The 22,206-nt window shown below is 45.3% G+C and overlaps 1 protein-coding gene across 19 annotated transcripts in view; it reads left to right on the forward strand.

Moving 5' to 3' along the window:
- Positions 1-18,684, forward strand: part of SMARCA2 (SWI/SNF related BAF chromatin remodeling complex subunit ATPase 2) — a 128,711-nt gene extending 110,027 nt beyond the window's left edge. For all 19 annotated transcript variants that reach the window (XM_083419390.1, XM_083419379.1, XM_083419378.1 and 16 more), the window contains 5 exons: positions 11,185-11,290; positions 12,631-12,732; positions 14,658-14,787; positions 15,676-15,818; positions 17,780-18,684. In XM_083419390.1, the coding sequence (XP_083275516.1) occupies positions 11,185-11,290; positions 12,631-12,732; positions 14,658-14,787; positions 15,676-15,818; positions 17,780-17,815 (517 nt within the window). In that variant the 3' untranslated portion in view covers positions 17,816-18,684. The remainder of the gene's footprint in view (positions 1-11,184; positions 11,291-12,630; positions 12,733-14,657; positions 14,788-15,675; positions 15,819-17,779) is intronic.
- Positions 18,685-22,206: the final 3,522 nt, after the last annotated feature.

Raw genomic sequence — 22,206 nt, forward strand, 5'->3', positions numbered from 1 at the left:
TTTTAGAAAGATTATTCCCCCAAAAGCATTTTATTTTAAAAATCCAATTTAAATAAAAGAAATCTGATTTAAATTTTAAAAATCCATTAAAAAAAATAATCATTGATTTTTATCCACCCTGTGGGTTAGGAAGCGAAGATTCTGACTTTGTCCATTTACGTGGCCCCTTCTCACAACCAGGGAGCCCCTAAGGCACTGTGGCTCCCCAGTTTGGATGACACAGAAAGCTGCTGTCATTTAGAGCTTTTCCTAAATGACACATTTATTTTCCTAAATAATCGCAGCGGTTTGGTGGGAAGGCCAACGGTTCCGTTCATATCTGGACTGACTAAATGGAGATGGGCTTGTTCACCGTGACCAGCTTAGATTGCACAACGGACACATGAGTTTGCTATCTGTTTGCAAAACTCAAGTGAGCTCAGAAGTCGTCTTATTGCATTGATTCAGCGTTTGTAAAATTAAAAACACGGGCACTTCCTTCTCTTTTTATAGCAGCGAGTTAGCAATGGGAGTGTTTTCCTGAATGTTCTCCTCCCCCGTTTGGCCCTTGGGAGTCGGGGACCCCGGCCACATGTGCAGAGTGCTTTTGCCTGGCGGAAATGTTTCCTTGATCTTTTCTGCTGCCCCTTGCTCACCACTGGGGAAGGTGGAGAGGTCTGGGGGTGGAGAAATCTAGGGTTTCTGCATGGCTGGAACACAACCTGCCATGCAAGGGAAAGTGTCCCCACCACCACCACTTTTGCTCTTTGGACATCTGCCCCCCACCACTGTCACAAAGCCCCAAGGAGGAATAAAGCCATGGAGCCAAAAGAGGTTCCCCAACCCATCCTGAGAGCTGAAGAGTTTTTTGTTTAGCTAGAAGTGGATTTTAAAAAGTAGGTGAGAGATTACTGACATGAGTCCAAAATGTGGCTTTGTAATTCTGCAGAAGCCTATTGTGCCCATTATAATGAAAACAAAATTAATGATGACTCAGAACAGGGACAAAACATGAAATGCCATCATCCTGAACCTGCCCTTTGAGGTGTGCTTCTGGATGTTGTATGAAACAGTCAGTGGTGAACTAATGCCAGTGTACTGGAAGAAGCAAAGATCACCAGTGTTGATTCTTCAGCCTCAACTTTGTTGGACTGGTCATGTTGTGCGGATGCCTGATTATCGTCCTCCAAAGCAACTCCTCTACTCCGAAATTATAAATGGAAAGTGTAATGCTGGTGGTCAACAAAAGAGCTTTGTCTCAAGGCAACTCTAAAAAATGTAGTATAAACAACAACAATTGGGAAACACTTGCCTGCGAGCGCTCCAATTGGAGAACAGCCTTTACCAAAAGTGTCATGGGCTTTGAAGACGCTCGAACTCGGGACACAAGGGAGAAACGTGCTAAGAGGAAGGCACGCTTGGCAAATCCACACCGTGATCAACTCCTGCCTGGAAACCTATTTCTCCACTGTGGAAGGACGTGTGGATCCAGAATTGGCCTCCACAGTCACTTACGGACTCATTGTTAAAACTGTGTTTATGGAAGACAATCTTACTCAGCTACGAGGAAGAGCCAAAGAAGAAGTCAGTAAGTTACTTTGCTTTGTTAAAAGCAAGAAGAGAGCAGGACCCCACGCTGGTTCTCCGTTTTCTCAACCTGATTGGTTCTAAATAAGGAGTACAGCACACTAGCACCCTCATTCTTCCGGTTGTGTGCCCAGTGGCTGCGCAAAGGGGCCCTGAGCATCTTGAGCATCTCTACCCTTGAGGGGATCCAGATCGGCCTGGGTTCTCCTGTCACTTCAGTGCAGATGGCATGGTTTGAGGCCAGGGGTGCAGGGCTGGCCTCCCCGGCCAGCAATCCCGTAAGGGGGGGGGCGGGAATGTTTGTGTGTGCATATCTCGCGCCACATTTATTGGAGCTCAGTGTCTCCCTCCAGTCTTTGGAAGACTGAAAGAAGCGAAAATGGGTGGAGATTGATTCACTTGTTGCTTCCCCCCCCCCAGTCAAGGGGGGTGGGGGTGGCGCACACTATTTTTTGTTCATTGAACGTGAGCTAATCCTTTTAGGAGACCCCCGAAGCAATGTTTTCATCTTCCGCGTCTCACTTCCGTTTCCCTACAAAGGCAAATGCTCTCACTAAGAAAACCGCCTTACTTAACTGAGGCCAGGATGGATTTTATTTCCTTCGTTCCTCAGGCCACTTTTGGTCACTTCCAACTAATTCTCTTCACTGGAGCTGGAGCCTGGATCATTTAAGTGGTGCGATGAATAAACGGGAGTGGCAAGGAGCGCTTTAAAGAGTTTGTTTAATGATTCCATTAAGACATTTCAGACCTGATCCGAGCAGCCCTTTCCACATCGTAGAATTGTAGAGTTGGAAGGGACCCAAGCGTCATCTAGTCCAACCCCCTGCAATGCAGGAATCTCAGCTAAAGCATCCATGACAGATGACCACCCAACCTCTGCTTAAAACCCTCCAAGGAAGGAGAGTCCACCACCTCCCGAGGGAGACCGTTCCTCCCTCGAACAGCTCTTCCTGTCAGAAAGTTCTTCCTGATGTTGAATCTCCTTCTTGAAGCCACGGGTTCGAGTCTCCAGAGCAGGAGAAAACAAGCGTGCCAAGCGCTGCATTTCTTCAGTGTCAAAAAGTCCCTTCCAGAGATCCTTAAACAAGTCAAGGAAGAATGAACTAATGGTTAATGCATTTTGCCCTTTTTACTCCAGAAACAGTGGAAGGATTCCAGGTTCTCAAGCCCTTTGCAAACAGGTGCTCGGCACAAACACTCCCAGTTCACAGCTTGTGTCTTGGTTTTCCAAGCTTCTGCATCAACTTAGCTTGAACCCATTGCTGGGATATTCCGTTCCACCTTAAGGAACAGGCATGGCTGTTGTGTGTCACATGCCTGTTTACACTCCAGCACAGCTTGCTGGGAACTTCCGTTTGTGAATTGCTTTTGCTTTTGCTGTCTTGCTTTGGACACAAAAGGGATCAGACATGTTTCCTTTTGTCCTGCTGTATACCGAATAAGGACGCGGGTGGCACTGTGGGTTAAACCACAGAGAGTTAAACCTACTGTGGGTTAAACCACAGAGCCTAGGACTTGCCGATCAGAAGGTCGGCAGTTCAAATCCCCCCGACAGGGTGAGCTCCCGTTGCTTTCTCCCAGCTCCTGCCCACCTAGCAGTTCGAAAGCATGTCAGAGTGCAAGTAGATAAATAGGTACCGCTCCGGCGGGAAGGTAAATGGTGTTTCTGTGCACTGCTCTGGTTCACCAGAAGCGGCTTAGTCATGCTGGCCACATGACCCGGAAGCTGTGCGCCGGCTCCCTTGGCCAATAAAGCGCCTCAACCCCAGAGTCGGCCACGACTGGACCTAATGGTCAGGGGTACCTTTAACTATGCTGAATAAACTGCTTGTAAATATGCTCACACAACTTCTCCTGCCACTTCTGTTGTGTAGCATGCCCCAGCTTCTGAAGCTCGGGTCACTGAGGCTGCAGCAAGGACTGGAGATCACCCGGCACACCGGCCAGTGGGCAGGAGCCAGCTGGGGGCCTGCCAATTGCCCCCGTTTCCTTGGTTGCTTGCCAACACCCGTGTCTGCCTGCCATGGCACCCCAGCCTTGGTTCATGTTGTGGCATGAAGCCTCTGTTCATGGGGGTCACTGCCCAGTCCAGGGCAAGCACTACTTCCGAGAGGCTGTTAATCACCAGGGAAGATTGGTCATAAATCGGCCGGCTGTCTTTTGGGGAACCCTGTGCATCATTGCTGATCTCGCCGCTGATGATACTTTTTCTGCAAACTCACGCAAGGCTCTCAATCCGGCGTTACGCTGCAAATGCATATACAGAGCATCCTCGTGAGTAATGATTTGCAAGAGTGAACTGACTTGAAGGATTCTCAGAATAGCTCATTCAGGATTCTCAGAAATCCCCCTTGTGGAGGTGCTATCATGCTAAAAATATACAACAGCATTTGAGGAGCTCTCTGTTCATGCTCTCTGCCATTTTTTTGTTGCACCCTCTTGCAAATCATCTTCTAAAGGCTGATGGCCTGCTGAGCTGTGTGGGGGTCCGGAGAAATTAGTTGTGAGTGAAATGACCCATTCCGTTGTGCTGACCGATCAATAGTAAGTAGCAAAGTCTCTGCTGATTTATGCCGGTTTCCATGAGAACAGAATTTTGCTCGCCGTGTCTCTTTAACTCTTGCATACCTGCTGCAAATCAGGGCGATGCTACAAATGGCAGCCTTGCACAGAAACATCCGGTAATACTGAGCCTTGTGCGAGCCCGGCGGAATTACCGTATTTTTCGCTCTATAAGACGCACCAGACTACAAGACGCACCTAGTTTTTGGAGGAGGAAAACAAGAAAAAAAATATTCTGAATCTCAGAAGCCAGAACAGCAAGAGGGATCGCTGTGCAGTGAAAGCAGCAATCCCTCTTGCTGTTCTGGCTTCTGGGATAGCTGCGCAGCCTGCATTCGCTCCATAAGACGCACACACATTTCCCCTTACTTTTTAGGAGGGAAAAAGTGAGTCTTATAGAGCAAGAAATACAGTACTTGCTGAAATGTGAACAGCGGCTGATGTCATGATCTATGATTGCTGAATTAAAAACATTGCACAGTGATGAGTTGAGCTCTAATTTTCATAGGCCAGAGGAGACACCCAAAGGCTCTGAGTGAAATTTAACAATCCTAAACATAGTATGGAATCGGGCTGGGCGATAATCTGGTTTTCAGCATCGCAATCTATCACCAGCTAAACATCACAATATACCAATACATCACAGTGTCTGAAATAAGGATGGTACTACTTGAGAGCCATTGGGTGAATTCCCGTTGTTTTATTTCATGACACACATGATTCACAATACCATCCTGTACTATGTATAAGACAAGGAATTGTCACTAAAATGTATGTTAAAAATTGGGGTTCGTCTTATACACGGTGACGTGGAATTGGTTGCTGCCGGGAGCCAGAGATTGTCAGCGACCATTTTTTGTGTTATTGGTGGCTGCGTCAAGGGCGGTTATTGATTGGCTGTTGGAGCGGCAATAAGGCGGGCGATTGGCATCCCCCCCCCCCAAAAAAAAACAAAAAGCTCGACAACTCCTGGCAATCTTCCTCCCGTTTTCTTAATTGTGAGTCCCCCAAAATAGGGGGTGTGTTATACATGGGGGCGTGTTATACACAGAAATATACACTATATTGCCAGGCCCAAAATGATGAGACCAATATCACAATATGGACTTTGGACCGGTTTGGGATGATATTTCAAGATATCGCCCAGCCCTAGTAGGGAGCGAGAGTCACAGAATTTGCCAGAACTCATATGTGATTGTGCTTCCTGTCAGCTGCATCGCTTGCTGTTGTCCCTGGATCCCCATCCTATCATCACTTGCAGGGAAACACCTGCAATAGACGATGTCGCCAGGGGAGAAGTGCCGTTTCTGAGCAGTTACCTTTGCTTTTCCTACACTGCTTTGCCAACAGCAGCGGTTACAGAGCTCCTTGCACTTACAAAAATCAAAATAAGGGGGAAAAATACCCCTAGCTACAATTTTAAATTTTAATTAGCTTCTTGATGACATTGCTTGCCCTTGACGAGAAGCACTTGAAGCTGCAGGTTCATGTTACAGATGAGTTGCCTTGCGATGAGGTTTGCAAAGGATGCTGGGAATTTTGTTTGGTTCGACTTAGTTTAAATGCTGAGTAAGTGCTAGTCTCGTTAATTGTTTTGGAGGGTGGGGGCTCACTTTGGCAAAATGCCTCAAAGATCGGGCTGCGTACAAGGTTGTCTAATAGATAAACAGAGATGGATTCCTTTAGGAAGAGAGCATTGATTAGGGGGGAAATAATAATACTTGTTTTCATTTCTGTGCTTTGCCTGAGCTCTTTAATTAGGACTGTAGAACAGAAAGTCTTCTGGCTCGTACCAAATTAAATATACCTGCCAACCGTAAGCAAACAAGGGATCTGGATCTCTTTACACGCCTGATATGGAAGTCACTGCAGAAATGTAACATGATGGTCTGGGGCTCTAGACCAGTGGTGTCAATGTAGTGAATTAAGAAAATATTTCTGCGTGAATTGCCGGACGAACATGTTTTTATGATACAGTGGTACCTCGGGTTAAGTACTTAATTCGTTCCGGAGGTCCGTTCTTAACCTGAAACTGTTCTTAACCTGAAGCACCACTTTAGCTAATGGGGCCTCCTGCTGCCGCCTGAGCACAATTTCTGTTCTCATCCTGAAGCAAAGTTCTTAACCTGAAGCACTATTTCTGGGTTAACGGAGTCTGTAACCTGAAGCGTATGTAACCAGAAGCATATGTAAACTGAAGCGTATGTAACCTGAGGTACCACTGTAGATGATACAGACAGCATTTTAGAAACGCAAGAAACTACTCTAGTTTAGTAGGTTATGTCTCTGACATAAAAATCGGTGGAGGTGATCAGCATTCTAGTCTTTCACAAGAAATCTCTGCAACTGCACTGTGTCAACAGGTATTGAAAACTGCGCCCGTCTCTTTCCTACCCTTTGGTCACGTGGAACGCAGGAGCCGCTCTTTCCATAATCCCAGCTGTCCTTTTCCCATATGGCAGATGCACTGCAGTTTCCTCTGTGTACCTTCCAGTTTACGCTGGAGAAAATAAAAATGTGCAAATGAATGCCTAGATGAAGTGGCCCTTTCCCAAGTCCTCTGTGTGTCAGTTCCTGGCAAATGTGGAACAGGGACAAGAGAGAAAGTCATTTTCTCTTGATGGCATCCACTTCCACCTAGCAAGGAAAATAACTCCCATGCCTCTACCTTGCTGTGTGAATATTTTCTGCGACTGAATTGTTGCAGAACAAAGAGTTTTGTGAAATGATGAAAGCAGGATTGTGATTTGAATACCAAAAAAACAATTTCAGTGTTGTCCGTTGAGTGGGGATTTCAGATGACTGCGAGAACTCGAGGCATTTGCTGGTCATGCTATTATTCGTGGATGTTTTGTGTAACTTGTGTTTCAGGAATTGTTCGGGTGCAATAGTTATATCCTACAGAAAATTTTGGAAATTAATAATAATAATAATTTATTATTTATACCCTGCCCATCTGACTGGGCTTCCCCAGCCACTCTGGGCAGCTTCCAATTTTTTTTTTTAAATACTGTAATACATCAAACATTGAAAGCTTCCCTAAACAGGGCTGCCTTCAGATGTCTTCTAAAAGTCTGGTGGTTGTTGTTCTCTTTGAATATGATAATCGAATATGAAAAGAAACTTTTCCAATAAAACTGAAACAAATTCCACACTGCTTTGAACAGAAACACCCGCTCAGTATTTTAATTCTTTTTTACCATTTCTAGTCTGATGTTCGTAGCTTAACAGCGGCCCAAAACAAACCACTTATTGAGTTTACGCTCCCTTTGGGATTGATGCTCTCAGACCCCCAAATAGCTGCCCCTCTTTGCGTGACGGGTAGGAAGGCGGGTCAGGCTCCGGATGCCAAGCGTTCCTTTCCACCCTGGCATGTCTGCCGGAATTAACAGCACTTTCACACTCGGCTGCATTTGCTGCTTTGTTAAGCGTGCATGAAGAACAAGGACCCGATCCAGCAAGGGGGCGCTTTAGAAGTCACCTATTGGAGAAAAGAGCGAGTTTCTGCCTAAACTGGCTTTCCCCTTCAGACAGCGCTCCAGACTTCGTCCTTGAGATCAATAACAGGGCACTTAGCACAATATCCAGAGGAGGAGGAGAAATGTTGACCTGTTGCAACAAATTGCCCAGGGGCGTCTTGAAAGACGGCCATATTTATTAGGGTACCGGGCAGTCTGTCCCGGCTTGCATTGCCTAGCAACCCATCCATGAGCCCTCAACAACCCAGCGCACTCCTAAACCTCATGAAATCTATGCTGACCCATTAGACCAGGAGTGGAAAAGCCTTTTGGCTCCTGCCTCATGGGCCAACCTTGACCCAGGTGAGCAGGACCAGGGCCGGATTTAGGTTTGATGAGGCCCTCAGCTCCTGAAGGTAACAGGGCCCTTGATATGTCCAGCTGTCCTTTGTCAACACTGTTTTTTGTGTTGAATATATGCTACATGATAATTTATGGACCTCATAGGTATCTCAAGCCATTTGCACACATTGCCCTGCAACCAGTCCGTGTAGAATGTCGGCACCCTATATATAGAAAGAGGCAAACCAGTGATATTTTAGGGAGCAGGCAGGGCCCATGACTTATATCCTAGGAGCCTACACAACACAAAACACTGTTGCTGTATGTGGGTTTTATTTTATTTGTGTTTTATATTTTGGAAATGTACATCCAGGGGTTTTTTTCCTTTAAGTTTTTTTGGGGGCCCCAAGAGAGTGGGGCCCTAAGCTAGAGGTTGTTTAACTTATACATAAATCTGGCACTGTCAAATCAGTAGCTGGGTTGCATCAGCCACCTGTCCAAATCCCAGCATCGGGGTGGAAAGGGGGCGCGGGAAGGGCATCAAAACATAGCCCACGCTGGTCCTTTCCCCCTTCTGCAATGCCCCACCCGCTTTCCCTTTGGCCCCCTCCCCTCTTGCCCAAGCCCCCAATGCCGCCTACTCCTCACCGAGTCTCCCACCTCGCGAGGAGGAGGCAGCCCAGCCCCAGAGGTGCTGTGGAGAAACACGCCCCACAGGCCAGGGCCCCCTCTGTCCTCCTCTCCTGGCACCTCCATCCTCCTCCTCTCACTCACGGAGCAGACTGCAGACGACAGTTTGGGAAGCCCTGATGTAGATAATCCTACTCAGATCTCAGAGGCACCAAATCCCTCCAGACAATACGTACACTCTGCATGTGTGCATGTGTGAAATTTGGGGGTTTCAATTGATAGCGGCGTTGAATTGCTCCAGTGATACTGCCCAGATGGCTCACCTTGTAAAATGAATCTGCAGCTTGTTGCAGGAATTTATGTATAGGTTGGGGGTGGGGTTTGCCCCCCCCCCCAGCAGATATCATGCACATACAGCCCACTACCACTGAGAGCCAGTGTGGTGCAGTGGTTAAGAGCGGTAATCTCGTAATCTGGGGAACCGGGTTCGCGTCTCCGCTCCTCCACATGCAGCTGCTGGGTGAGCTTGGGCCAGTCACACTTCTTTGAAGTCTCTCAGCCCCATTCACCTCACAGAGTGTTTGTTGTGGGGGAGGAAGGGAAAGGAGAATGTTAGCCGCTTTGAGACTCCTTAAAGGGAGTGAAAGGCGGGGTATCAAATCCAAACTCTTCTTCTTCTACCAAAATCAGCACAATCACTTTTGTGATTTGTCCCCACAAAACACTTCATCACAGTTTCTTCCTATCTATTCAAACGGCCTCTGCTGCACAATGTAAGAATTGACTGATAAATGTATCTATGTACTGGCTCACTGGAAAACTTCAGAAATTCATATAGACATGTGAGCTCAGCTCCTCAGCAGCTCCTCTGCCTGAGCAATAATCCCTGGCATCCTGATACCTGAGTGCCAGACAGGTAGCCATTCCAGAAATAACAAACCCAGATGAAGACAAAAGGGTGTGATTAACTTGGCTGGGAAACAGGGAAATGTAAATATCTCTTTTGTTACACTTGACTGGGTGTTTGGTGGAGGGCAAGGAGAACCATGGTGCAGACGCCAGGATGCTCAGATTATTGCCACCAGACCTCCCTTTTCATGATGTATTAGTGATGTAGTTTTTTGAGGGTGTAACATGGGGATTAGCAGCTAATAAATGTTTGGGGGCTCTTTTGTTTGGGGCTTCCATCTTGTTCCACCTTGAGTTAGGAGGGAGTCCTGTCGCAACAGTCTTCAATAATGACCAAGCCACCTGGCTGCTGTTTTGCTCTGGTATTCCTGGCTGGTGTCCTTGTTTTTTGTCCAAGGGAGCCCTCAGATTTCTCCGTTAACAAGCTTACCATATTTTTCTGCGTATAAGACGAGGGTTTTATAAAAAAAAATAATGTAAAAAATTGGGGGTCGTCTTATACACTGGTCGTGCTTGGAGGGGGAGACGGGCGATTATTGGCAGCCCTTTCGGAGATATACAGTGATGGATGCATGCCGCAAGGACTGGTTGGGATTGGCTGTTGTTGCGTGGGTGATTTGTGGCTTCTGGGTGTGATTCGGTTGACGATTGGTGGCTTCTTCGAGGCGTGCGCTTGTCAGCTGTGGGCGGTCCCGCCGGCCCCCCCCCCCAAAAAAATAAAGCTTAACAACTGGGCAATCTCCCCCCACTTTCTTAATTTGGAGTCCCCCAAAATAGGGGTTGTGATATACACCGGGGGTGTTATACACAGACAAATACAGTACCTTAAAATTTGCCGCCTGTTAATGCCACTATATGCAGCGACAAACGATGCTTTTTCCCACCAGTCTGGAAGGATGTTGCGCAGAACACAAAACAGATTTAAAACAACACCATTATCTGTGTTTATTTGCTGAGATGCCTTGTTGGGGGGGGGGCAGACAATGTGACCCAGTAGAGTCAGAGTACAGAGATGCCACTCATCTTTCTGAAGATTTTCTTAATTTATGCAGGTCCTACTGCTCTTCAGCGTATAGCCTGGCAGTTGCTAGGCAACCGGAAAAGAAATAGTGTGCATGCTTTCTATGACTGTTAGATCTCTTATTTCTTTATTTATGCTCAAAAGGTGCATATGGAACTGGAAATTGAGATTAAAAACCAGGATAGCATATTCACAAGTAATCATTTGCTTTTTTAGCATAACCTCAGTTGCAACCGGTGGAAGCTTTCTGTTAGCAAATAAATGCTAATGAATAAATGGCTGTTGTTTTAAGCCATATTCACTGACAAACGCACAAAGGGGACTAAGAAATCAAATCCTTCTGTGAAAAAGTAGCCAGGTATTTGGGTTTTAAAAGAAAAGAAGAAGAAGGTAAAATTCCGTCCTGTGCCGCTGTTCTGGGAATGTGTGCAACGTAGTCTGTTCTGCAGTTTGCGTATATTCCCAGAATATCCTTCACTGGTGCATCTTTTATATTATTCTACATGGCTGCCCTTGTACTTTGATTCCTCACAGCACAGGGTTTTATTAATGCTCCATTTCTTGAACTGGAACAAATTCTTAGGTCAAAAGCAAAACCATCTTCCTTTTTTTCTTCTCAAACATACTGCTCACTGCCATTTCTTGTCACAGCTAAGTAATAACGTTTTCTATTATTTTTGTCCTTTTTAACAGCTCAGGACGACAGTTAAGTGAAGTCTTCATTCAACTGCCTTCCAGAAAAGAATACCCAGAATACTATGAATTAATTAGAAAGCCAGTGGATTTCAAAAAAATTAAGGTGAGCCTGATTTCTGCTAAGCGTGAATGCAGCTTCCTTTCTTTTTTACATATATTTTTAATTAATTTTTTCCAAACGTTTTCACGGTAACCTTCAAATCAAAGACATTGTTTTATGAGTTGACTCCCTCACCTCCACAGTGTTTTTGACTCAAACTCTTTCTACTGCATTATACCTATCACAAAAAATTCCCTATTCCAGATATTTTGTCATTTTTCCTTCCACTGCTTTTACCTCAAATCCTTCCCGCCATTTCGTTTGACCTTGAATACAGCTTTCCAGCATCGGGCCAAGTTATCATGACTTGGCTTTTGCACTTGTGCACAAATAGCAGAAATTACCGTATTTTTTTGCTCCAGACGCACCAGACCATAAGACGCACCTAGTTTTTGGAGGAGGAAAACAAGGGAAAAAAATATTCTGAATCTCAGAAGCCAGAACAGCAAGAGGGATTGCTGCACAGCAAAAGCAGCGATCCCTCTTGCTGTTCTGGCTTCTGGGATAGCTGCACAGCCTGCATTCGCTCCATAAGACGCACAAACATTCCCCTCACTTTTTAGGAGGGAAAAGGTGAGTCTTATAGAGCAAAAAATATGGTAAATACTGCTTGTTGTTATTCTTCCATGTCTGTGATGTACCTGTGGAATTGCTTCCTGTTCTCACAGTGGCCAGCCAGATTATTATTATTATTATTATTATTATTATTATTATGTATGTATTAGTATGTATTATGTATTAGTACCCCACCCATCTGACTGGGTTTCCCCAGCCACTCTGGGCGGCTTCCAGCACGTATAAAAACATAGTAAAACATTAAACATTGAAAACTTCCCGATACAGGGCTGCCTTCCGATGTCTTACAGAAGTTGTGCAGTTCTTCATCCCCTTGGCATCTGAACAGAGGGGGGCCTGTGGGAAAGCTGAGCGCCAACCCCCTCTCCAGCGCCTGGTGTGCAGAAGCATTGCAGTCTCTGCGCATGGAGGCAGAGCATAACCTCCGCCATGTCTAGCGGCCATTGATAAACCAGCAGGGCGATCCCATCCCCAAGTAACCGGCGTGAAGCCAGGTTAGGCTGGTTAAAGGATGCCAGATCAAATTCCCTTTGGATCAGGGCTGCTAAACCCAGCAGAGGGAAAACTCGCTTTTATTTTTACAGTCATACCTTGAGTTGAAGAAGCTTGCTTTGTTTGTGCTGTCCGATTAATCTGCGCCAGAAGGATAACAACACAGAAAACATTGTGTACGTGAATCTGTTGTGTTCATGCGTGCAGCAGGCTTGTTTAACCAGCTATCCTGTTCTTTCTCTCCCCCTTTCAATCTCTTTCGATTGGGTTTTTAGGAAAGAATTCGTAACCATAAATATCGGAGTGTTAGCGACCTGGAGAAGGACGTCATGTTGTTGTGTCACAACGCTCAGACCTTCAACTTGGAAGGATCACAGGTCGGGTTCAAATTATTTGCTTAGCAGAACTACCGTGTTGGTGTACACATTTGCATTTGTGAACATGTTATGTCAGTCAGCAAGAAGCCTGGGGGCTGTCTAAACTTGGGGTGGCATTAACATTTCCCCCGTTGTATAAAACAACCTTCAGGCCTGTATTTTCTGTTTCAGCTTGCTTTTAGTCTTCAGAGTTTGTTCTATAGCAGGAAGTTCTTCTCCTGCAGCTACAGTATACTTTAAACATCTCTGTTGGAGAAATAAATCTACATTTACCACCCTTGGTATCAACTAATTGGTAGTTCTCCATGGTGGTGTTATTTTAAAAAATCTTCCGAAGAACTGAACATTTTCCTTCGAAGTTGGGTAATAAAATTGGCATTAGCTGCAGTAAATATAGACTGTATCTCCATTTTGCTTACGAGTGGATTGGTGGCTTGTCAATCTTTATCTTGCAACTCATCATCCATGATGGATCATTGCAGGAATCTGTTTGTTGGCTAAGAGGTACAGTCTTCACCAGTCTTGACCATGGCTAATACCAGGCATAGGCAATCTCTGCCCTTCAGATGTTTTGGGACTACAACTCCCATCATCCCTAGCTACCAAGACCAGTGGTCAGGTGTGATGGGAGTTGTAGTCCCAAAACATCTGGAGGGCAGAGTTTGCCTATGCCTGGCTAATACGAACTCAGCTTCCCTATGAAAAACTCCATCATGCAGGAACCTAGTTGGCGTTAACCATAGCTAAGATCATTGAAGCCATGACCCTTAACTGCAGTTTAAGCTGTTGGGGAAAGGGCAGAGAGAATTTGCAAGAGGAGATGAGATGGGAAGGATGAGTGAAATCGCACAGCCTGTTCATAATCTGTGAACCATGGATAAAGATTGCAAGAACCTTCACTGTAACAGGTCCTATATTTACCCCAGAATTCTATTATTAGCTAACACAAACTCTTTTGCTCTTACTGCTGATAATTAGCATCAGAAGAGTGCATTTCTTTTAACCTGGATATATTGTTAGACTATAATCTAAATCTTAATTAGAACCTTCCATTGAAGACTCTTGAGATCATTACTAATAAAACATTAAATAATTCAAACATAAGCAACTAAGTTTGTTCTGGGTATAAGATTTCGTGTGCATGCACAGTTCTTCAGATTTAGATTCTAGTCTAACATCATGAAAGCCTATACCCAGAACAAACTTAGTTGGTCTCTAAGGTGCTACTGGGACACGGGTGGCGCTGTGGGTTAAACCACTGAGCCTCTTGGGCTTGCCGATCAGAAGGTTGGAGGTTCGAATCCCCGCGACGGGGTGAGCTCCCGTTGCTCGGTCCCTGCTCCTGCCAACCTGGCAGTTCGAAAGCACGTCAAAGTGCAAGTAGATAAATAGGTACCGCTCCAGTGGGAAGGTGAACGGCGTTTCTGTGCACTGCTCTGGTTCGCCAGAAGCGGCTTAGTCATGCTGGCCACATGACTGTTCGGCGCCTCCCTCGCCCAATAAAGCAAGATGAGCGCCGCAACCCCAGAGTCTGCCACGACTGGACCTAATGGTCAGGGGTCCCTTTACCTTTAAGGTGCTACTGGACAATTTTTTATATATATTTCGACTGCGGCAGACCAACACAGCTACCTACCTGCATTCAAACATAAGTGTAGGTGGTGCTTAGAAATGTGAAAATATAATATGGAGCTTCATTTTGTTTCAGGCTGCCACCAAAAGGCTTTTTTTTTTAACCCTCATTTAGTGCATGAAAAATTAACATTGGCATTTCCTGTAAAATTCATGCAACAAGGCTTGTGACTTGTAATGGGGGAGAGAAGCCTTGCTCTCTCTGGGTTTGCATAGGAAATAGCGCTCCACGCTGTGAATCTTTGATGAAGCACAGCTTGCCGGCCTGACGCAGCCCTGCTTTCCTGCCACAGATCTATGAGGACTCCATTGTTCTGCAGTCGGTGTTCAAAAGTGCGCGGCAGAAGATTGCCAAAGAAGAGGAGAGCGAGGACGAAAGCAACGAGGAAGAAGAAGACGAGGAAGATGAGTCGGAATCTGAATGTGAGCCCCTCACTTCATTGCTTTTTTTTTCCTCTTAAAAAATGTTTAGGGGTACTCTCATTTTGACTCGAGAAAACCACCATTTTATAGTTCAAATCAGGGGAAATGAATACAGTAAATGGACAAGAGTACAAACGACATGCGTGGCCCGTATTGAAATAGTGCCCCTCCATGAGACCAAGCTTTCATCAGTGAAACACCACACATCCACATTCCACACTGCTTCACATATTAAACGCCCGCTTCTGTCCAAGACTCTGGAAACACCGGGAAAGGAAAGGAAGCTGCCGTCGGGGGTAGCAATGGAACCGACGGTTCACCCTGCTAGAGAAGAAACTAACAATTTTTTAAAAAATAGTTTCTTCTTCCGGTAGATTCACAAACCGTATAGGGGTATGTGTACCCCTGCATCCTGTCCCCCCCAGAAAAAAAGCAGTTTTAAAATAGGAAATTTCCTTATATGAAATTTACATTCAGATTATTTCTTTGCAAGTAGAATCAGGAATGCTTTTCAGGATGGTGTGTGTGTGTGAGAGAGAGAGAGAGAGAGAGAGAGAACGAGTGATTTGTGTGAGTTTGTTTGTTTGTTTGTTTGTTTGTTTGTTTGTTTGTTTGTTTTATATATGGTTTAAATTTATAGCCCACTCTTCCTTCCAGAGGAACCCAGGGGAGTCAGTGGCTGAGAAACCTTAAACACTGGGCTTGACCCAAATTTAGTCACACTTGAGACTAGATTCATTCACATCCATAGTGTGTAGGATTGCGATGACAGACTTAAGTCCTGTCGATGCCTCCGGCTCTGCTGTAAGCCGGACTAAATCTGCGCCCGGTCTGTTCATTTTGGCTGCTAAGTTTCTTCTGTGGGCTTTTTGGGGGGTTTTTTTGCAGCCAAATCTGTGAAAGTAAAAATCAAACTAAACAAGAAGGAGGATAAAAACAGGGAGAAAGGAAAAGGCAAGAAGCGGCAAAGTCGAGTCAAAGCCAAACCGGTTGTGAGCGACGACGACAGCGATGAGGATCAAGATGAAAATGTGAGTGTTGCTTGCAAGAGCAGTAAATGCATTCCCCCCCCCCCATCCCTGTGCCTGTATCTGCAGTCGTCACGACTGAGATTCGCCTTTGGAGGTTGATTCTGCCTTTGGAGGCAGAGCGTTTTCCAGCAGGGGGCGCTGCAGGTATTTGGGGCTCCCCTGATGGGAGCTGTCATCCAAAACCAGTTGGGGGGCCAAGGGGGCCGATTTTGGGGGGTTCAGGATGCATGGAAGGTTTGAGAGCGTTGCATAGTATCCCATCACCTCTCCATTAAGATGCTCAGCATTTGGACTCAATGCCCGGGATCGAAGGAGCTGGGAAGCTTCTTCTGAGCTCCAGGGAAGAGATTTGCATCAAGAAGTGGCAAATTTCAGGGAGATGCTCCTAAAAGGGGGGAAAGGGGGCCTTGAGCATCCCTTAAGTAGTGCTTTTTGAGCTCAGCCGGCCAAGTTAAAACTAAGTACTAGAATGGCAAACCAAGTTGATGGACTCTACTGAAATGGCCAAATTAACTGGGAAGTTCAGAAATCAAGAAGACAAGAACTTGAAAAAAGAATGGGGAAAGTTTACAAATTATTTACAAGACCATTGTAAGCAGGCTAAAACATTAGCAGGATTTCAACCACACTTATAAAATAACGGGAAGTATGGCTAATTTGGAAGGATAAATCTTGGATAGTATTGATATGCAGTTGTGAATATTATTACTAGGACCTGTGGAAGGGATGGGGTGGGAGTCAGGAGATTCAGAGTAATCTTGATATTTCAGTCTTGAATTGTTTTTTGCTGTATGTTTATATTTTTAAAAATCAAAGTATTTTTTTTAAAAAAATTAAGTACTAAGGCTTAACTCAGACATGGGCAAACTCGGCCTTCCAGATGTTTTGAGACTACAAGTCCCATCATCCGTGACCACTGGTCCTGTTAGCTAGGGATGATGGGAGTTGTAGTCCCAAAACATCTGGAGGGCCGAGTTTGCCTATGCCTGGCTTTACTCTTGTATGGATAGCTGGAAAGACCCCTCTGTTGTGTGAAATGTTATCGTGTGGAGTCCTGTGGTTTCTTGAAGAGCAGGGTCCCTTAATGGCAAATGGGGTTTTGGCAGGGGAGTTCTGCCGGCCGTTTGCAATATGCATGGGCTCCTGCACTTCAGAGGGGAAAGAAAGAAATTCTGTAGGTGCACAAAGGTTGCTGTTTGCTAATTTTGTTTTAAGGTAGCCTATAAGGGCCGGCTGTAGGGATGCTGGTGGCTCTGTGGGTTAAACCACAGAGCCTAGGACTTGCCGAACAGAAGGTTGGCGGTTCAAATCCCTGCAAGGGGTGAGCTCCCGTTGCTCGGTCCCTGCTCCTGCCAACCTAGCAGTTTGAAAGCACATCAAAGTGCAAGTAGATAAATAGGTACTGCTCCAGCGGGAAGGTAAACGGCGTTTCCGTGCGCTGCTCTGGTTGGCCAGAAGCGGCTTAGTCATGCTGGCCACATGACCTGGAAGTTGTACGCCGGCTCCCTCGGCCAATAAAGCAAGATGAGCGCTGCAACCCGAGAGTCGGTCATGACTGGACCTAATGGTCAGGGGTCCCTTTACCTTTACCTATAAAGACCAGCTAAGGCTGCGTAAACCCCGCTAAACTCCCTGGGATTTGGTTCTGAGTGAGCATACTGTACATGCCGTCAGTCTTTTGGTATATTTATTTGGAAGTAAATCGTCGCGAAAGCTGTGAGACTTGCGAGATGCACACGGCACAGCTGTGCCTGATAGCTCATAAATCTATTACAGAACATCTTGCGACAAATCCAGAGGCATGACTAAATTAACTGGATTGCCTTGCTATCTCTTGGTTGCACCTTGTTTCTTTATTATGGCCCAAACTGGGGTGTCAAAGTAACATTGTCTTCTTTGCAATGCTTTCAACAAACGAAACCTCTAACCTCCCCCCCCCCCCCCTTGCCTCTTCCACCCAGGACCAGTCGGAAGCCAGCGGAAGTGACGACGAGTGATTCACACGGTCCGATGTTCATAAAGGAGAACCGTTCTTCTCTTCTCTCATTTTTGCACCCAGCGAATTCACTCTGCCAGATCGGCATCGGGGCGTTTCTGTATTTACATCATCTATAACTAGCTTTAGGATATTGCCAGACAAACGTTATGGTATCGTGGTGTAAAAAAGAAAAGAAAAAGAAAAACATGTAACATACTGTGACCAAACTGGCCTCAAAGATTAAAAAAAAAAAAAAAAGCTTTTGATGGAAAAAAAAACATGGGTTGATAGTATATTTCTATGGGTTGGGTTTAACTTACTAATGGTTTGACATTCCTGGTTTCAATATTTGATTAGATGCTATCATTCGGCATCAGAAAGATTTGAAAACAATGTCTTTTGTAGCATTGCTAACCAGGAGAAGCCATTAAAAGCAACTGGTGATTTTATTTTTCATCAGGCAGTTTTCAAGGTTTTATTAGTTCTGTATTTGTTTCTTCACTGTGGTGCATATATACAATTTTCTTAAATGTACAGTAGCTAGCCTCTACCCAGTCCTGCCGCATTCATTGCTTCATTTTATTCTCTCTTGAAAAAGAAATGCTTTTCGAACTGTATACATGAAATTTATGTCTACTGTAAACTTTACTTTTCCTTTTCTTTTATTCTTTTTCTTTTTCTTGATTACAAAAAAGTTGGATTTAAAATGCTATTGAATATTGCAATCTATATAGTATAATGAATGGCTTCTTTCATCGGATTACCTTTTGTGTTACCAATGTGGTTTGCCACCTTCCCCCCAAGTGTACTTAATCTTTGCTTTCTTTGCACAATGTCTTTGGTTGCAAGTCATAAGCCTGAGGCAAATAAAATTCCAGTAATTTTGAAGGGTCTGTGCCATCCGTGTTTCCCAAGCAGAATGACATATCGGCGTTGAGCTTCATTCTCACTTCCTTTCAGTGTTCAAAACTCACCAGGTGCCAGGCGTGTTTTGCACCCGGCTCTCAGCCACATGCGACCAAGTGAAGATGCCCGGGAGCCAGGATGACACCTGAAATCTCTCTCCTTTTTTCCAAAAATTTTATTGGTTTTCACAATATCATAAACAAACAAACACACAAGACAAACAAACAAAACAAACATAAATCATAGCCTTATTAAAAATTAAAGTTATTAACTTTGTTAAGTGACTTCCTTGCTTCCCCTTGGTTGAATTTCATTGCATGCCCTTTTAACGGTTTTCCAAATCCCAATTTTTATGAAATTTAACTTAAACATTAACATCCTTAAATCTTCACCTTACAGAATTAAACATATTAATTCATCACTTAACATAAATAAAATCCTAAGCCCATTAAGTATCTGCAAGCTATTTCCAGTTAGTTTAACTTAACAAATTTAACTAAATAATAATTAAATTTATTCCATTCTTCCTGATACTCTTCCTCCTCCTGGTAGCGGACTCTTCCGGTCAGGTCAGCTAGCTCCGAAAAATCCATCATCTTCATCTGCCATTCTTCTATTGTTGGTAATTCTTGGGTTTTCCACTTTTTAGCTAACAAAATACGAGCAGCAGTTATGGCATACAAAAATAATTTAACATCTTTCTTGAGCAATTCCAAACCTGTTATTCCAAGAAGAAAGGCCTCTGGTTTCTTTATAAATGTATATTTCAACATTTTTTTCAATTCATTATAAATCTTTTCCCAGAAGTCTTTCACCTTGGGACAGGTCCACCACATATGATAAAAGGTTCCTTCCTTTTCTGAAATCTCTGCCACCTGGAGGTCCATGCCTGGGGATCCTTGGATCTGGGCTGTTTCCACACACCAAGACCACATCCTGTAGAACTCTGTCCGTTCATATTTTAGCTACACAATCCAAATGAATTTCAGGAGCCAAAATGCCTTTTCTGTGCAGCCTGAGCAGGAGCAGCAAACAAGGTTATAGTGAATTGTTTCTCTTGTCTTCACTTCCCCCACCCCAATGCCCTGCTCACAGTTGTGAATAATATTCCCATGTTATGAATGGTCCGTGTCACCATTAAGAAAAAGAGGCAGGGACAGGCCAATAGATATGTGGACAGTACCTGGATCAAGACTTTTCTTTTTTAAAGGTCTCAAAGCTCTTAGCCCAGCTCAAGGTTGTCCTCTGAACTAGCCAGATGTTTAATTGAGACTCAGTCACATTTGGGGTCAAGAGGGACCGAAAAGAGAATCGGATATGATTTTCTTTTCTTCTTCTTTGGCGATCCCTCGTAGCCGAGTAAGATTGTCTTCCATAACCACGGTTTTAACAGTGAGTCCGTAAGTGACTGTGGAGGCCAATTCTGGATCCGCACATCCTTCCACAGTGGGGACATTGGTTTCTGGGCGGGAGTTGATCACGGTGTGGATTTGCCAAGCATGTCTTCCTCTTCGCCCATTTCTCCCTTGCGTCCTGAGTTCAAGTGTCTTCAAAGCCCATGACACCTTTGAAAAGGCTGTTCTCCAACTGAAGCGCTCGCAGGCCAGTGTTTCCCAATTGTTGGTGTTTATACTACATTTTTTTAGATTTGCCTTGAGAGAGTCTTTAAACCTCTCTTGTTAACTGCCAGCATTATGCTTTCCATTTTTAAGTTCAGAACAGAGTACAGTGGTGCCTCAGGTTAAGAACTTAATTCGTTCTGGAGGTCTGTTCTTAACCTGAAACTGTTCTTAACCTGAAGCACCACTTTAGCTAATGGGGCCTCCTGCTGCTGCCGTGCTGCCGCTGCACGATTTCTGTTCTCATCCTGAAGCAAAGTTCTTAACCTGAGGTAATATTTCTGGGTTAGCGGAGTCTGTAACCTGAAGCGTATGTAACCCGAGGTACCACTGTAGTTGCTTCGGAAGACAAGCAACTTTTATGGCCCTCTTGACCTCAAATGGTAACTAGATATTTGGACGACCATAATGAGCCATTTGGCGCCTAGCTTGTACCGAATTTTTCGCTCTATAAGACGCAGCAAACCACAAGACGCAGCTAGTTTTTGGAGGAGGAAAACAAGAAAAAAAATATTCTGAATCTCAGAAGCCAGAACAGCAAGAGGGATCGCTGCGCAGTGAAAGCAGCAATCCCTCTTGCTGTTCTGGCTTCTGGGATAGCTGCACAGCCTGCATTCGCTCCATAAGACGCACACACATTTCCCCTTACTTTTTAGGAGCGAAAAAGTGAGTCTTATAGAGCAAAAAATACGGTATATCCAAGTTTCTCATAGTGCTTCCTTTTGCTCTCTCTAGGGGGAGTTCCTAGAGTAAAAAGCTCCTACCACCCTGTTCTGGTGTGACTAAGGAGGCCTTAAGGGAGGGGTGGGAAGGCAGGTCAGGTGAGCAACTTGCCCCAAGAAAGGCTCTTCAGCCTCTTCCTGCCATCTGCCTCTCCTCAGTGAGGACGGCAGTCTTAGGCGGCTATCCCTCTGGCACGTGGACAGGCGCTTTGCACCCTCAGGTCTCCTGCCCGCTGCGCTCCCTGCCTGCTTGGAGAAGTGAGGTAGGCTGAGAGGCACTTGGCTCCTTGGGCCCAGGGAAGGCTGGGCGGCGGATCCGGGTGCCGTGGCATTTGGGCCAGAGTGTTCTGCCCACCAGCCTCAGATTTATTGTCCCCCTGGTCACAAGCATCAGGCTCCAGAGTTCAGTAGCCAAAATGGCACCAAAGTGGTTGATTCTGCCGCCTCCGAATGCGCCTTGATCACGGCTGGGTGCTACAGCCAGGATAGGTACCAAGATTACGTCCTTCTATGACGCTTTGGCATTCTGTGTGATCTCCAGAGCCTTATCTGTCTCCCTCCCATCTTGCAAAGGAACCTGAGGCAGCAAACAATTGTAATTTAAAAACACAATTAAAAATAAAAGCTGGCCCCAAGCTCCAAGGGCGATGGAATCCCTTGAATTTGGCCCAGTATCCATTGCAAATCTTGGAGCACGTAGGAAAAGGTAAAAGGTAAAGGACCCCTGGATGGTTAAGCCCAGTCAAAGGTGACTGTGGGGTTGCAGTGCTTTAAGGTCGAGGGAGCTGGTGTCTGTCCGCAGACAGTTTTCTGGGTCATGTGGCCAGCAGAACTAAACTGCTTCTGGCACAACGGGACACCGTGACGGAAACCAGAGCGCACGGAAACACGATTTACCTTCCCGCTGCAGCAGTAGCTACTTATCTACTTGCACTGGCGTGCTTTCAAACTGCTAGGTTGGCAGGAGCTGGGACAGAGCAACGGGAGCTCACCCTGTCATGGGGATTCGAACCGCCGACCTTCTGATCAAGCCCAAGAGGCTCTGTGGTTTAGACCCCAGCACCACCCGCATGTGCAATATGTTGACAGTCTCCCACTTCTATTGGTCCTCCTGCTGCATTAGCTGCCGTTTGTTTCCTCGGTGCAAAAGATGCTGCTCATGC

Source organism: Podarcis tiliguerta, assembly GCF_965153285.1.
Source record: "Podarcis tiliguerta genome assembly, chromosome: 17".
Taxonomy (NCBI): Eukaryota; Metazoa; Chordata; class Lepidosauria; order Squamata; family Lacertidae; genus Podarcis; species Podarcis tiliguerta.